Here is a 16,864-nt window from a genome sequence, read left to right on the forward strand (position 1 = left end):
CAAATTACTGCAGAACCTTCAAAGTTGAAGGCCCGAAAGTGAAACAGTTTGGATTTGGGGTTGAGGCACTGTTTTTGTAAGCCAAATGAGTTCAACTCATGATCGGATGATTTGGGGTTAGGGATAAATAGGGTGAAGGGTTAGGCTTTCAGGGTTATTTAGAGGGCTAAATAATATACACTTGTATTATATAAAAACATATTTGAGATAGAAACGCATAAAATGATCAGTGATGCAGCCCATAACCCTAATATTTGCAGTCTAAATATGTGTGTCCCAATGATGTGCATTGTTGGCTAGCTTATACTAACTTGTTTTCTGGCCTAATAATGCACAGAAAAGGGAAAGAATGTGTTTATGTTTCACGTAAGGATTTTTAATGGTGGGCAAAATTCCCCCAAAAAGTGGAGTTCCCCTTTGAGGTGGTGAAAATTGCTTTTTTATGCTCTGAATTCAAAGTACCTCCACATGACTGAGTTCCTGCTTATACTTTGGCGACTTCTTCCACCGCAGACGTGGTAGTTTGTTTACTAGCCAGCAGGCTTCTGCTCCGTCCATCCTGCATGAGGGAGATACAGCGCAAATCCATTCTGTATCAATATCAAAGATATGGTTGATTTTGACATTGTGTTTAATGGAAATGCCCATATATATCTATATTTTTAAAAAGCATTATGAACATGTGTATTGTTTTAACACTGCCACATTTGTAGGATCATGGTGCCAACCAGCCTAGCATCTTGGAGACCCTCGAGCACTTTCCCAAAACATAGACCACATCTGGAAAGTGTCCAATGGATGCTCGGGACCTTTCCAAGCTCGCTGTCTCGTTGGGATCATCTTCGACCGGGTGACCCACATATAGTTCTGCACCAACAGTCTTCAGACACCATGCTGTCAGTCATTTCCAAAGCCTTGAACTAACGATTTTGAACTATGACCACCAGGTGATAGTCAAGCTCAAAGGCCATATGAGGACATGAGGTTGTTTGCTGTCTGGGTGGTTCAAGGAAGAGGAATTAAGTGCATGAAGTGGTACTACAAAGATATGAATGCTGCAGGGTGCAATCATTGTAGCAGCAGATGGAGCTTAAAACCTGATCAACTGGCTACTGACAAATCACCGATTGGCTGACTGGCTGCCAGTTTTGTTGGGCTTGGCAGGTATTTCAAGCTCACTCGACATTGGCTCCTCTAGTCGTGCACCAGAGCGCTGCTGAAGAGACCAAGTTGAACCAAGATGACCTCGGTGGGAAACAACTCTGGTAAGTTTTTCCCTTTCAACACCCTTTGGGCACGCTGCCGTCTTTTACTGTACAATGATCACCTCTGACGCTATCTGTTTGTAATTCCATCTATTCCATATATGTACTTAGTAGTCACTGCAGTAAAGTGATGGTTAAATCTGTTTCTCCCTGAAACCAAATCAAAGTCTCTACATGCTCATGCTGACTTTTTAGATTCTACTGTACATTAACTGCAATGCTCATTTGACACAAGTAACTTTAAAGCTGGACGAAGTAGCTGGGGGCGGGAATTCTGGGCTTCTCTGCTTAGGCTGCTACCCCCATGACTAGACCTGGGGGTAGAAGTGGATGGATGGATCAGTCAGTGGTGTCCAAAATTTCACATATTGAAAAATGAAAGGATGCAAGGGCCACTTTGATATTTTTTACAGCAATACATTAAGACGTTACATATATTTGAACTAAAAAAGTGAGCATTGGGGGAGTTCCTTGTTTTTTTTTCTGCACAGTGTACTTCCTGCAGTGGCTTATCAATATAATGTAATGACGGCTGTAAATTAGTCATCCTTTTCATTTGAAACAGACACAGGGTACTATGTTTTACAGGCAGGTGCTCAAAGCACAGCATGAACAGTTCAACACTTCCTAGTTCTCTTCTTCTACGATGGCCTTATTTCTTAAAAGCTAGCTTGAACCCAACATGCTGAACGTCACTGCCGTCTATAGCCCACACTCTAAACAGCAGCTCAGAACCACAGTAACGTTACTGACACCTAGTGACCAGTGTAGAATACTACATATCATCACATCTTTGAAAGTATCTTCAGAATGCCTTATATTTGTATTTTTGTTCATTTAGCTCAGGGGTCTCAAACTCAATTTACCTGGGGGCCACTGGAGCTAGGGTCTGGGCAAGGCTGGGCCGTATCAGGTTTTCAAAAAAAAAAAAAAAACGCATTTATTAAAAACAGAAAAATATACAAACTTTTTCAGTGCTTTGGTTCCAATTTTCTACAATAAAAGCTCTGATAAAACATTCCACTGTTCTCAAATATGTTAATTTTTATTTTTCTGCACAAAATAAGATGAAAAATAAATACACAAATCAAGAATAAAGAAAATCAATCAATCAGTAATAAATAAATATAATAATAATAATAATAAAACGGCAAATAATAAAAACTTAAGAAACCACATATAGTTGGTGGGTAGACATGATTTTTTTCAGATTAAAATGAACAAAGCATTATTAGAGCCCTGTAGACATGACAAAACACGACTATAGTCACATTTATACTTACTTATACTTACTTACTTATACTTACTTATACTAGAGAGCTAGCGACCTAAACGGTAGCCTTCAAGTTATTTCCTTTAAACTTAAATAGCCACAAACTTACCACTTCCACACGGATAGGGAGGATAACTGTTAACAGTTATTTAACCTTTAACATGAACATTAATCAAACGTAATAATTTTTTCTGGGTACATGATACCATACAGCATCCATATCAAACTTGCGCGGGCCGCACTAACATTAAACTTTCATATCAAGGCGGGGCCCTCAAACTAGTGTCCTGCGGGCCACATTTGGCCCGCGGGCCGCGTGTTTGAGTCCCCTGATTTAGCTATTTGATGCTTGAAAATGCTTCACTTAGGGCAAGAATACATCTTTTACTTAAATATGCATATTTGTCGGCCACATATCTATAAGTTATTAATTAATTTTGAAAAAGCGTGAGAGTCTACTCAGTAGTGAGGGATTTTTCAGTTTTTGCTTATGTTTTTTTTTCTAATTAGCTTAATGAATTATTCATGTAAACATATTTAATGTATTACAATGTATGTTTTCTTCTGTCCAGTCTTGAAGGAGGTGGACCTCCACAGTCAGAGCAACAACCAGGAGCACCACACCAGTGAACTCTCTGAAGAGCAACTAATTGTGCGGAGAGGACAGTCCTTCAAGGTGACCTTGAAAGTGACAAAGCCTTTTCATCCTGGCCTTCATTCCCTCGTGCTCACCGCGGCAACTGGTGGTATGTATGAACTCGCAGTTGTACGACTTGCCAGTGACACAGCGCGCTGTGAAATGACAAAAGAAAATAAAAGAAATCTCCTCACCAGGAACGCACTCCTCCGAGAACCAAGGCACCTTGTCACGCTTCGGTATCCCAAACCCCCCCAGTCTTTCACCGACAGCAAAAGCCGTTTGGACAGCTGAACTTCACCGAAACTCCTCGTTGAGCACCTTGATCCTGCTCATCACTCCCCCGCCAGATGCTCCCATCGGAAAGTTCATCCTGAAAGGGAGTCTCTGGGATGAGGAATTCCAGCTGGCCACGCTGGTGGTGCTCTTCAACCCCTGGTTCTCTGGTAGGCCTGTACACTGTCCGTCCAGCTGCAGAAATGCGTGTATCATTCAGTCATGCATTCATTTCCTATGTAGGAGACACTGTCTTCATGTCTGATGAGTCCAAGAGACAAGAATATGTGATAAATGAACACGGAGTCATCTACAGAGGAAGTACATTTCACATCTCTGGAATGAACTGGGACTTTGGCCACGTATGTAAACACACGACCAAATACAGTGGTACCTCGCGTTTTCATATTTGTTCAAACTGAAAAGGTACAAAAACCTAAATAAATCATCCCTAGACTATTAATATACAGCAGTCCTTCTCAAATAGTCGCATGTGACCCCGGGAAACTTTTTAGCCATAAGAGAACAAAGTGTAATTGCACACCCACTACAGTAGATGGCAGTAGCGCTGTCATTGTCGGAGCGTGCGCAGGGATGGGTAGGGTTTTCATGCACTGAGCATGCATCTGTCTGACTCCACCATGGGAAAGACACTGGTCAAAAACATCTGCAGAACAAAATAATAATAATAATACATTTTATTTAAAAGCGCCTTTCAGGACACCCAAGGTCGCTGTACAGAAGATAAAAAACACCAAGATAAAAGACAACATACAATAAATAAGAACATACAATAAATCGGAGGAGGGGGGACCATGTGAAGCAGTTTTGAGTTTGGATTTGAAGATGGGAAGGGTGGCAGAGTTACAGAGGTCTGGTGGCAATGAGTTCCAGAGTTTGGGGAGCAGAGCGGCTGAAAGCTCTGCTCCCCATAGTGCTAAGACGTGCAGAGGGAACAGTGAGATGGAGGGACGCGAAAGATCTGAGGGAACGGGATGGCTTAAGAATGTGGATGAGGTCAGAGAAGTAAGGGGGGGCAAGGTTATCGACTTGTAGGTGATTCTTTGAGTCACGGGGAGCCAGTGGAGTTGCAAAAATAACATTAAGACTTGTCTCAATTTTGCCAGAAAATATCTTAATGATCCCCAAGACCTTTGGGATAATATTCTATGTCGAGACAAAAGTTGAACTTTTTGGAAGGTGTGTTTCCCATTACATCTGGCATAAAAATAGTAGTAAAATATGGTGGTGGTAGTGTGGTGGTCTGGGGCTGTTTTGCTTCTTCGGGACCCTGAAGACTGACTATGATACATGGAATTGACGATTCTGCTGTCTACCAAAAAAATCCTCACTTGGGTTGTGCGACAGGACAATGATCCAAGTCCACCTCTGAATGGCTGAAGAGAAATAAAATGAAGATTTTGGGGCGGCCCCGTCAAAGTTCTAACCTGAACTGTGCTGCTTTTCAACATCATGGGTGTCCATTGGTGGAGGTTTTCCCTGCTGTCTGCAGGTTCTTATTGTATTCTGAATGTCTTCTTGTGTGTTCCTGCCCAGTTTGAAGAGGACATGGTGGATATTTGCCTCAAGATTCTGGACAAGAACCTCAAGCACAAAGAAAACCCCAGCAAGGACCTTGCCTCTCGCAGCGACCCCACCTACGTTGGCCGCGTGGTCAGCGCCATGGTAGGGCTGGTGTCCACATTGACAGGATGCAGCGACTGCTTCTTGATGACTTGTCGATGTTTGTGGTGGTGTTGTATGTCTAGATCAACAATGTAGATGACCCCGGCGTCCTGGTGGGCAACTGGTCAGATTCGTATGCGGGCGGATTCTCTCCCTCTCACTGGAGCGGCAGCCATGACATCCTGTCTCAGTGGATGAAAAACGACTCCCACCCTGTCAAGTATGGTCAGTGCTGGGTGTTTGCTGGCGTGATGTGTTCAGGTAAGCTGTGGTCCACTTCTGCATGACATATTCTCCTTCATGTCTTTGTCACATGAATATTACTACTATAACTCCTCCCACATAAACATGTTATTCGAACTAGTAGACTCAATGTTGGTGAAAGGTATTTTTTATGACAGAAAACAGAAAAACAGAAACATTTTTCTGAAGATCATATATTTTGATTAGTCTGAATGGTTGTTTGTTTATATGCGCCCTGTGATTGGCCGGCGACCAGTCCAGGGTGTACCCCGCCTCTCGCCTGAAGACAGCTGGGACAGGCTCCAGCACCCCAGCGACCCTCGTGAGGATACGAAAAAAATGAATGAAAATGAATTAATAAATTGAATCCCAATTTCAGTTTAGCATATACTGTATTTCAATATATAAGGAAAATAACAGTGGTCCTAAACCAGATCCTTGTGGCACCCCTTTACAGACATTAAGATATTTGTATAAGAAAATGCGTATCCTAAACCAATGTTGTATGTTCCTCCAGTGATGCGGCTGCTTGGTGTCCCCACCCGCGTGGTCTCCAACTTCCAGTCAGCCCATGACACCGATGCAAACCTGACCATCGACGTGTACCACGCCGACGATGGGGTCGATCCCATAGAGTCCGACGACAGCATCTGGTGAGTGTCAGTCCGTTCACGTTGTCCTGTTAGTGTATCATAAATGTTCATCGTGTGTCAATAGATTCAATCTAGCATGAAACTATGATTGATTAAGCATCACAATGTTCTCTTCCGCCTTGTGCTGCAGGAACTTCCATGTGTGGGTGGAGTCATGGATGACACGTCCCGACTTGAGTAAAGACGGCAAATATGATGGCTGGCAAGTGTTGGATCCGACACCACAGGAGCCCAGCAATGGTGCGTCCCCATTGGAAAAGGAAAACAGAACTTTTTTGTAATTTTGCACATCATTCACACATATTTGTTTACCTTTTTTGTGCAAGCTAATGAGAGAAAATGAGTTGGTATGAGCTAGCTAACAATGCACGTCATTGCTAAACCCAAACAAAAAAAAACAACAACGGTGTTCCATTTATATAACTGGCTTGTATAATAACAAAGCTACAGCCATATTGTTATTGTGGCAGCAAACATGAAAATCAATATTTATTGATTAACACAATACCTTGCTACCCGCTCATCTCGTCATCACTCACAGAAGGAACAGACGAAAGAATGGATACCTAGCTCTTAATTTCGCTACGAAGACTGAACAAGATGCTCATTGGTCAGAGGACTGGAGCACACTTCTTGTGCTGGAAGATACAGACATCCCAATGAGAGCGGACATTGTAGGTTTCGTTTTTGCTGTTGTTGTTCACAGAAGTAGCATAAACTCCTCAACTGCTCAGGAAATAAATTTCTGTAATGTTTTTAAATCATCAAAATGTCATGTTATCATCAATGTACTTGTTGATGCATGTATATCCAACGATAAAACGTTCTTAGAGGGTTTTTTTAAGAGGTCTAAATGGGCAGGTCCCAATGACATGCATTGTTAGCTAGCTCCTATTAACTTGTTTTCTCTTGTTAGAACCCAAAGAAAAAGGGAAATAAATATGTGGATAATATTCATTCATTCATTTTCTACCGCTTTTCCTCCTGAGGGCCGCGGGGGGTGCTGGAGCCTATCCCAGCTGTCTTCGGGCGAGAGGCGGGGTACACCCTGGACTGGTCGCCAGCCAATCACAGGGCACATATAGACAAACAACCATTCACACTCACATTCATACCTATGGACAATTTGGAGTTGCCAATTAACCTAGCATGTTTTTGGAATGTGGGAGGAAACCGGAGTACCCGGAGAAAACCCACGCATGCACGGGGAGAACATGCAAACTCCACACAGAGATGGCCGAGGGTGGAATTGAACCCTGGTCTCGCTAACCACTCGACCGCCGTGCCGCCCTATGTGAATAATAGTGCAGTCAATATTTACTGTGGGAGTGTCATGTTATGATTAATCGTTGAGTTGAGTGCGATGACATGAGCGGTCTCGTCTCGTGTAGGTATCTACCAGTGCGGCCCTGCCTCACTCATCGCCATCCGCAATGGTGAAATAAAACTCCCCTATGACGTCCCGTTTGTCTTCGCTGAGGTGAACGCCGACTGCATGGATTGGCTGGTCAGTGCGCACACCCAAGTCACATGACCTCAGAGTTGCGCACATGATGCAGACTGTACCGTCTATGTGTGTGTCAGGTGAAAGCAGACGGGACCAAGGTTTCCCTCTACTCTGACACCAAGCGAGTTGGTCATCAAATCTCCACCAAGGCAGTGGGTTCCAAAAAGAGGGAGATCATCACCCAGAACTACAAGCCCAAAGAGGGTGAGTCTGGAGACAACCCCGACTCCACATGCTACACCATGCCTTCACATCCACTAACACACCACATCCTCCTCGCAGGGTCCGAGGAGGAAAGGGCCATCTTCAGGTACGCTATGAGCAAAGATGAAGAGAACGACGATGACGGGGAGGTGTCCGGGGGCAGCGCAAATGATGGCGACGGGTCAACTGCACCGCCCCCCGCCCCACCACCAGAGCTGGTCTTGCGCTTTGAGGAGGTGAGTCAGACCAACAGTTTCATGGTGATGCCAAAATAATCGCCAGAAGCTGGACTCCAGTTCAGGAAAGTTAGCTTGTCATGCTAATTGGACGAAAGAAAGAAAAATCCTGGTGCACTAGTTGTAATCCGTTCCGGTCTTGTGCAGGTCTACAATCCACAAACTTGTCCCGTAGGTGCTTTGACAGCTCTTTGGTCTTGGAGTCCATTCCAGTCTTGTGCAGGTGGACACTCCTGTCCCTGAAGTGCTTTGACGGCTCTTTGGTCTTGTCATCTCTTCCGTTTTTTTTTGGTTTTGTTGTCTATTCTAGTCTCATGCAGGTCTACAAGTTTGTCCCCGGGGTGTTTGGCAACTCTTTGGTCTTGTAGTCTATTACAGTCTCGTGCAGGTCTACACTGCTGTTCCTTTAGATGCTTTAACAGCTCTTTGGTCTTGTCATCCCTTCCGTTTTTTGTAGGTCTACAATTCATAATCCTGTCCCCAAGGTGTTTTAAGAGCTGTTTGGTCTTGTAGTCCATTCTAGTCTTGTGCAGATCTACAGTCTACAATCCACAATCATGTCCCTTAAGTGCTTTGGCAGCTCTTTAGTCTTGGAGTCCATTCCGGTCTTGTGCAGGTGGACACTCCTGTCCCTGAGGTGCTTTGACGGCTCTTTGGTTTTGTTGTCTATTCTAGTCTCATGCAGGTCTATAAGTTTGTCCCCGGGGTGTTTGGCAGCTCTTTGGTCTTGTAGTCTATTACAGTCTCGTGCAGGTCTACACTCCTGTTCCTTTAGATGCTTTAACAGCTCTTTGGTCTTGTCATCTCTTCCGTTTTTTTGTAGGTCTACAATTCATAATCCTGTCCCGGAGTTGTTTTAAGAGCTGTTTGGTCTTGTAGTCCATTCTAGTCTTGTGCAGGTCTACAGTCTACAATCCACAATAATGTCCCTTAAGTGCTTTGGCAGCTCTTTGGTCTTGTCCTCCATTCCACTCTCATGCAGGTCCACAATCTTGTCCCGTGGGTGCTTTGACAGCTCTTTGGTCTTGGAGTCCATTCCAGTCTTGTGCAGGTGGACATTCCTGTCCCTGAGGTGCTTTGACGGCTCTTTGGTTTTGTTGTCTATTCTAGTCTCATGCAAGTCTACAATTTTGTCCCCGGGGTGTTTGGCAACTCTTTGGTCTTGTAGTCTATTATAGTCTCGTGCAGGTCTACACTGCTGTTCCTTTAGATGCTTTAACAGCTCTTTGGTCTTGTCATCCCTTCCGTTTTTTTGTAGGTCTACAATTCATAATCCTGTCCCTGAGGAATTTTAAGAGCTGTTTGGTCTTGTAGTCCATTCTAGTCTTGTACAGGTCTACAGTCTACAATCCACAATCATGTCCCTTAAGTGCTTTGGCAGCTTTTTGGTCTTGTCCTCCATTCCAGTCTCATGCAGGTCCACAATCTTGTCCCGTGGGTGCTTTGACAGCTCTTTGGTCTTGGAGTCCATTCCGGTCTTGTGCAGGTGGACACTCCTGTCCCTGAGGTGCTTTGATGGCTCTTTGGTTTTGTTGTCTATTCTAGTCTCATGCAGGTCTACAAGTTTGTCCCCGGGGTGTTTGGCAACTCTTTGGTCTTGTAGTCTATTACAGTCTCGTGCAGGTCTACACTGCTGTTCCTTTAGATGCTTTAACAGCTCTTTGGTCTTGTCATCTCTTCCGTTTTTTGTAGGTCTACAAATCATAATCCTGTCCCTGAGGTGTTGTAAGAGCTGTTTGGTCTTATATTCCACTGCAGTTATGTGTAGATCAACAATCTTATCCCATATGTGCTTTGGCAGCTCTTTGGTCTTGCCCACGGTGAAGAAGAAATGTGAATGAAAGAGATCCACTCTATGTGAGGGCTCGCCACGTGGCTGTGAAACCACGACTGTCATACGCAAGAAGAGTTAGGACAAAGTTAGGACATATTTCTGTTCTTGTATCTCCACAGTTGTCCAAGCCGCAGTACGGTCAGGATGTGCGGCTGCAGCTGGTGCTGAGCAGCGACAGCAGAGTGGCCAGGCAGATGTTGGTCCACATCAGCGTGGAGGGACTGAGGTACACCGGAACCGTGGTGCTCACCATCCACACGGAAAAGAAGGAAGTGACGCTGCAGCCTGGCAAAGGTAACTCTTGATTTTAGGAAACAAACAGCAACCACTTTTTGAAGTGTACTGATGAAGTATTCCATTTGAGCCCAAGTGTCCAGCGCTGTGCACTCACCATTTTGAGTACTGACAGTGTACTGAAGTGTGCCGAGATTCTGATTGATACTGCTCGAGAGGACAGATAAAAGACTGACCTGTCCTCCTGCATTCCCTGCAGAGCTGTCCGTCCCCATCGGGATCCCCTTCGAGGCCTACTACAAGCACATGGACGTGTGCGACAGCTTGAAGGTGTCGGCCATGGTGACAGACAAGCAACATCCTGACAAAACCTACCTGGCGGAGGACAACATCTTGCTCCAGGACCTCCCCGTCTCCGTGTCGGTTTGTAGCTACTCCAACGTTACAACAACTGCGATGACCTTGTGAGGAAAATGCTCCAATAAACGTTGAAAGTGTGTGTTCCAGGTTTCTGGTTTTGTCAGACAGTACCAAGAGGCGTCTGGGGAAGTGGTTTTCATGAACTCCACTTCTGTGGAGCTGACAGGCTTGACGCTGACGCTGTCTGGAAGCGGCCTCTTGAAGACCGAGGTGGAACACAGGTCAGAATATTTTGCTGCAGATGCAGAAGAAGTGCATAGGTGCTGGAGCCTATCCGAGAGGCGAGAGGGGCGGAGTACACAGGTGGCCAGCCAATCACAGGGCACATATAGACAAACAACCATTCACACTCACATTCATACCTATGGACAATTTGGAGTCACCAATTAACCTAGCATGTTTTTGGAATGGGGCAGGAAACCGGAGTACCCGGATAAAACCCACGCAAAACCCGCATGCACACAGAGATGCCCGAGGGTGGAATTGAACCCTGGTCTCCTAGCTGTGAGGTCTGTGCACTAACCACTAGACTGCTAGACAGAAGAAGAACATTCGTCATTAAAAAGTACAAAAATATTTCATTTATCAATAAGGACTCCACGGGGCTGCACGGCGGTCTAGTGGTTAGTGCGCAGACCTCACAGCTAGGAGACCAGGGTTCAATTCCACCCTCGGCCATCTCTGTGTGGAGTTTGCATGTTCTCCCTGTGCATGCGTGGGTTTTCTCCGGGTACTCCGGTTTCCTCCCACATTCCAAAAACATGCTAGGTTAATTGGCCACTCCAAATTGTCCATAGGTATGAATGTGAGTGTGAATGGTTGTTTGTCTATATGTGCCCTGTGATTGGCTGGCCACCAGTCCAGGGTGTACCCCGCCTCTCGCCCAAAGACTGGGATAGGCTTCAGCACCCTCCGCGACCCTCGTGAGGAAAAAGCGGTAGAAAATGAATGAATGAATGAGTAAGGACTCCCCTAGTTTGCGGAACTGTACTTACCACAATCAACTCTTAAGCGCAATAAATGGGGATTACCATAGTGAAATATGTAATCATATAGAATTAATAATTAATTTATTTTATTTTATCTGCCAGCACTTTGGACAGCTCTGATTTAGCGTCATAACTTTTGTGATCGTGTCTGACTGTCGCTCATAGAGGCGATATAGGATCAAGCATATAAGTTATGAGTCAAAAGCTTTAATTCTCAACTTTTTCCTTCCCCTCAGGCTTCCCAATTTGTCTCCCAGCAACCGCATCCGTGTCCAGTTCGGCTTTGTCCCCTACCGGGCTGGAGAGAAGACCCTGGTGGCCGACATTCACGGTTCCTATTTTAAAGATTTCAAGGGCTACCACACCGTCATGGTTAATCGTTTTTAGATTATTATTTTTTATAAATCTTTTTTTATCTAACTAATTACTCTTACTGTCAGCATAACGCGTTACCATTTTTGTCTTCAGCCAATCAGAGAACTTGGGTGGGCGGGTAGTAGATACAGCATAGTGAGATGGTGAGTGAGGAGGACTCTAGTGAGGTCAAAGGTAAAAATGTAGATGTCTAATGTACATTTTGTCCCTGAAAAAAAAACGTCAAACCTCAGTAATGGTACCCATCTTTGCTGTGTGTGTGTGTGTGTGTGTGTGTGGTGGGGTGGGGGGTTGCAGCAGGGGCGAGTAATGTTAAGTAAGAGTAAGTTACTTTTACCGGTAACTAGTTACTTTTGTAGTGGGGTAACTCAGTTAGTAACTCAATTGCTTTTTTTTTTGAAGTAACTATAACTAATTACTTTTTTAAAGTAACGTGCCCAACACTGCATATTACGTACAGTACATACATTGTACATAATACATGTGACACTTGCATACAAAGTAATGCTTGCATGAATAAAACATTTGCTACAAGTCCTCAAGGTTTGTCCACACTGCTTCATCAATTCGTTTCAAATATGAGGAGATGAATAAAGTCTATGTACATTTGGCAAGAAGATGCTTTTCCACTCCAGTCCTGCAGGTGGTGATAATGTGCGTTATGAAATGGCTTCCTAAAAATGCCAAATAAATAACAAATGTGAGATATGTGATGTTTTTAATGAATACTGTTGTATTTACATTGTAGTTGCGCCAATAAATATGAGCGGAAGCTACAACTGTAATTTTAAAAATTAATAACAATAATTTGACCCCCGGGCCCTCCCAAGACACGACCATTAGCAAACACAGAGCAGTCTGCACGAGTCATATGCGATTATTGAAGGACTCGTTCAAAAATCACTGAATCGGGACTCACTGATACTCGTCTCCCTAAATTAAAAAAAAGAAATCGGGAAACATGTCAGAGCGTGATTACATGTGGAACAAGTTGGGAATGGCGACAAAACTTTGTGCGTGGGTGATTCGATTGAATCGAGTACCCGATTCACACAGGTGAATCGGGCTCATAAGAGTTTCTCTACATGTACTCTGACGGGTGACTTGGGTGACTCAAGTCGCAGATTCACTTCAGTGAGTGACTCGTGAGAACTCGAGTCACAAAAAGGAATTGACTTTCCCATCACTATCCTGCACTGCGACTGATGGTGTGTCTCAGCCAGGTGAGGGCGCTGCTCTGTCAGTGGTTTGAAAGTAAATCTGCAATAATAATATTTAATATACGGTAGTGGGTCTGTGGTAGTCAACAAATTCTCATGAGCAACGTCAAGCCTGGAATGTACGGTAATTTCATTTTAAACTTCCTATGGGATCATGTACCATTTCCCGCTTGGTAACGCTGCTGGTATTTCCAGGGGAACCTGAACGCCCCGTGACGCCGAGCTGGGATCACCGAGCTACTAGCTTCCAGAAACGTCCACATTTGTCCCGCATTTTGAGACTCCTACACGGGCTGAAGATTGACCGGCGCCCGCAAGGAACGTAAAAGTCCCTGGTAATGACTGTGTCGCTTGCGTTAGCTCTTGTTGAAGACTCTTAAAACGTTGCTCACCAACTTGTGCCGCCAAGCTGCTTCTTCGCTTCCCAAAGCCGGTAAGTAACCTGACACTCCTCCTTCCACGATGCACTGTGATTAGCCTGCTATAGCTTGGACTGTTAGCATTGTATGCTAGCTGAGCTTCCGTGAAGAAAACACCGGTCAGTGCTAGGATTGCTTAGCTGCAGTGCTATTCTGGCCTTACAATTCTTTTAATGTAGACATTGAACACTATTCTGAATATAACATTTTTAAAGTCAAAACAAACACCGATAAGTGACTGCCTTTAATTTTCTTCCTCAATTGTCGCTTTCATTCGTTGTCCGCATCAGTCAGACTCGACTTTCTTCAGGTGGAAAAAACATCTGCAACGTTCATGGTTGTTTATGTAATCTGTTGTAATAAAGCTCATTACAAATCTGTGTATGACATTTTTTCACTGAGTTTCTATTCCTAAGAAAACGGCGCAATGACCCAGAGAACGAAAGTGAAGTGTTGGCTGGAGCTGAAACAAGCCGGCAATGATCGCTTCAAGGCGGGCCAGTATGGAGAAGCCACTCACCTCTACAGCCAAGCCATCAGCCAGCTGAAAAAGGACAGTCAGTAGCCTTTATTCTCCTCTACAGCACAAATAGGATTTTGTATTGGGCATCTTTTACCAGGCAGCTTCCACTGCCACTAAGATGGAACCTATTCTCCTGGTCATTCATTCATTTTTTGCGGGTTGCGGGGGTGCTGGAGCCTATCCCAGCTGTCTTTGGGCGAGAGGCGGGTGGGGTACACCCTGGACTGGTGGCTAGCCAATCACAGGGCACATATAGACAAACAACCATTCACACTCACATTCATACCTATGGACAATTTGGAGTCGCTAATTAACCTAGCATGTTTTTGGAATGTGGGAGGAAACCGGAGTACCCGGAGAAAACCCACGCATGCACGGGGAGAACATGCAAACTCCACACAGAGATGGCCGAGGGTGGAATCGAACTCTGGTCTCCTAGCTGTGAGGTCTGCGGGCTAATGACTCAACTCATGCAGCCCTTTTCCTGGTCATGTACTACCACGTATTCACTTGTCGCTGGGCAGAATTTGCAGTAATAGTGAAAGTTAGCATAAATGTTAGCCTCGCCCACTCGTGGACAGGAAGTCAACACACACATACTAAAAACTTTACAAGCTACTTAGATATAGCTAAGTACTCAACAATATCACACTATCACAGTACTTTAGTCACGATACGATGCAGTACTGCAATATATCTACTTTGTATTGGATATAAAATACCGTGTACTGGTGAAAGTATAACCATACTTTATTAGTCCTGTGAAGCAACATGAAGGGAAATGAGTACAGTGCCATCTGGTGGTGTGTGGTGTTACTGCAGGCCTATTTTAAGTGATGACTGGTTTTCTCCAAAGGTCCAAAGAACGTGGAGGATCTGAGTGTCTTGCACTCCAACCGCGCCGCCAGCTACCTCAAAGATGGAAACTGCGTCGAATGTTTGAAAGACTGCAACGAGTAAGTATTTGTCGTACATGTTGATGCGTCACATGACCGCACGGGGACACGCCTGCCGCCATTTCAGGTCGCTGGAGTTGGTCCCCTTCAACGTCAAGTCACTGCTCAGACGGGCCACCGCCTCCGAGGCACAGGAGCGTTACAGGCAGGCTTATATCGACTACAAGACCGCGCTGCAGATCGACGCCAACATAGCCGCTGCCCACGACGGGACCAACAGGTGAGCCGCCCCGGTGCCCCCGTTTTTTGGTCATGTTTGCGCTCCAACTGACCGGCGGACATCTTTTGCATCAGGATGAGCAAAGCCCTCTCGGAGGCAGACGGCCCCATGTGGAGAGAGAAGCTTCCCCCCATCCCCACCGTCCCCCTAGCAGTCCGAGAGAAGCTGGGCCGGAATTGTGCCGCCATACCACAACAGAACGGCGCCGCACAAAGTCCCAAACCCGGTGAGGATTAGCGTGCTAAGGCAGGAAGGAGGAGGAACGCATTCTGACTAAAAGTCCAAAAGTGGATGTGTGATGGAAAGTATTGAAAGAGTTCCCGCCCATCAGGCCCCAGTCAGGAGGACGTGCGGCGAGGTCACGCCCTCAAGGAGGACGGCAATGCCCTCGTCAAGAGAGGAGAGCACGCGAAGGCCGTGGACAAGTACACGCAGAGCCTCCGACACGACCCCACCCAGGCCACCACCTTCACCAACCGGTGCGTTACGCCTTGCGTACGCTAGCTTAGCCTGTGTTTTGTCTTCTACTAATGTGTGTGTGTGTGTGTGTGTGTGTGTGTGTGTGTGTGTGTGTGTGCGTGTCATCAGGGCGTTGTGTTACTTGTCGCTGAGGCAATTCCACAACGCCATCAGAGACTGCAACGAGGCACTGAATATTGACGGCGCCAATGTCAAGGCACTGTATCGCAGGGCGCAGGCTCACAAGGAGCTCAAGGTGAGAGCAGCTGTATGGGTGGGAATGCTACCGGGACCGCCTCACTGTCGGTATTCCTCACACAGACGACACTTTGGCTGTGGAATAACACTTCATTAAGTACACTCTGCACTCACGAGTGCACAAATTCTGACAATCCAAATCCATTATTGTCTTTGCACACTTAGCCAGTATGGTGACTATTGAGTGTTGTAAGTGTTCAAGTGCTGCACACTCACTTTGCTTGATACTGACATGCACTATCTTCGTTGTGCACTCAAGTACTTAAGTACAGAAGTCTGGCAGTGGGGGATACGGGTGAGTTAGTTGATGACCGCATGTGGACTCTTACAGGACACCAAAGCGTGCACGGATGACCTCCGCAAACTCCTGGAGGCGGAGCCCAAGAACATGGCCGCCGTCAAACTGCTGCAGGAAGTGCAAAAGAAGTGACGTCTTCGAGGAAGAACATCGTCAAACGTGCGGCGGCTATGAAAACAGCCGGAGATGTGTTTATTTATGACGGAACATATTTTCGTGTCATTTGAGCAGAGTTTTTAAATCCATAAAGACAATGTGTATGCCGTTTAGCTCCTCCCCTTTCTTCAATCAATCAAAGTTGGCAGCCATCTTTGCTCAAGTGCCTAAAATCCTCCTCCAGCCACTGCTGTCAATGTTGCTTTTTTTCCTTTTAGTCAACCAGTATTAATAAAACATACTTTTCATCATTTATCAGTTTGGGATAGCCAAAGCGACCTTCTGATTGGGTGGAAGAGCATTTAGTTCAGATATGGGCGCCAGCACGCTTCACACTAAGTGTACACGTCCCAAATACGTCACTGCCACAATTATTACAATATCTCCGTTTTTTCCGTTGTACTTTTCAGCCGCCATTCTGTTAACCCCTCCCCTTTTTCTACATAGCCAAGATAGCGATTGTCAAGGGCGTGGCCTAGCATTCAACATATTGAGCGTAGAGTGCAACATCCGGGTACTGTCC

At 45.3% G+C, this 16,864-nt stretch overlaps 2 protein-coding genes across 2 annotated transcripts; both read left to right on the forward strand.

Moving 5' to 3' along the window:
* Nucleotides 1-110: 110 nt before the first annotated feature.
* Nucleotides 111-12,474, forward strand: tgm8 (transglutaminase 8). Its single transcript, XM_058055483.1, has 16 exons — nucleotides 111-850; nucleotides 948-1,265; nucleotides 3,111-3,284; nucleotides 3,373-3,621; nucleotides 3,695-3,813; nucleotides 5,009-5,137; nucleotides 5,221-5,398; nucleotides 5,898-6,033; nucleotides 6,164-6,273; nucleotides 7,425-7,540; nucleotides 7,618-7,744; nucleotides 7,823-7,980; nucleotides 9,934-10,108; nucleotides 10,308-10,471; nucleotides 10,556-10,689; nucleotides 11,694-12,474. The coding sequence occupies exons 2-16, from the start codon at nucleotides 1,241-1,243 to the stop codon at nucleotides 11,842-11,844; spliced, it is 2,145 nt and encodes a 714-aa protein (XP_057911466.1). The 5' UTR covers nucleotides 111-850; nucleotides 948-1,240; the 3' UTR covers nucleotides 11,845-12,474.
* A 582-nt stretch (nucleotides 12,475-13,056) lies between these two features.
* tomm34 (translocase of outer mitochondrial membrane 34) lies at nucleotides 13,057-16,592 on the forward strand. The gene is made up of 9 exons (XM_058055185.1): nucleotides 13,057-13,171; nucleotides 13,248-13,485; nucleotides 13,888-14,028; nucleotides 14,851-14,950; nucleotides 15,018-15,170; nucleotides 15,245-15,396; nucleotides 15,502-15,649; nucleotides 15,759-15,885; nucleotides 16,219-16,592. The coding sequence occupies exons 3-9, from the start codon at nucleotides 13,899-13,901 to the stop codon at nucleotides 16,315-16,317; spliced, it is 909 nt and encodes a 302-aa protein (XP_057911168.1). The 5' UTR covers nucleotides 13,057-13,171; nucleotides 13,248-13,485; nucleotides 13,888-13,898; the 3' UTR covers nucleotides 16,318-16,592.
* Nucleotides 16,593-16,864: the final 272 nt, after the last annotated feature.

Source organism: Doryrhamphus excisus, chromosome 18, assembly GCF_030265055.1.
Source record: "Doryrhamphus excisus isolate RoL2022-K1 chromosome 18, RoL_Dexc_1.0, whole genome shotgun sequence".
In the NCBI taxonomy this organism is placed as follows: Eukaryota; Metazoa; Chordata; class Actinopteri; order Syngnathiformes; family Syngnathidae; genus Doryrhamphus; species Doryrhamphus excisus.

What these genes read in the sequence shown, in the direction of transcription:
- tgm8 (XM_058055483.1), top strand. Translation starts at nt 1,241, where the DNA reads ATGACCTCGGTGGGAAACAACTCTG. An exon ending in GCCGCGTGGTCAGCGCCATG is followed by an intron (nt 5,138 to 5,220) that starts GTAGGGCTGGTG and finishes TTGTATGTCTAG; the next exon opens with ATCAACAATGTAGATGACCC. An exon ending in GAACTACAAGCCCAAAGAGG is followed by an intron (nt 7,745 to 7,822) that starts GTGAGTCTGGAG and finishes TCCTCCTCGCAG; the next exon opens with GGTCCGAGGAGGAAAGGGCC.
- tomm34 (XM_058055185.1), top strand. Translation starts at nt 13,899, where the DNA reads ATGACCCAGAGAACGAAAGTGAAGTGTTGGCTGGAGCTGAAACAAGCC. An exon ending in CAGCCAGCTGAAAAAGGACA is followed by an intron (nt 14,029 to 14,850) that starts GTCAGTAGCCTT and finishes TTTTCTCCAAAG; the next exon opens with GTCCAAAGAACGTGGAGGAT. An exon ending in GCCACCACCTTCACCAACCG is followed by an intron (nt 15,650 to 15,758) that starts GTGCGTTACGCC and finishes GCGTGTCATCAG; the next exon opens with GGCGTTGTGTTACTTGTCGC.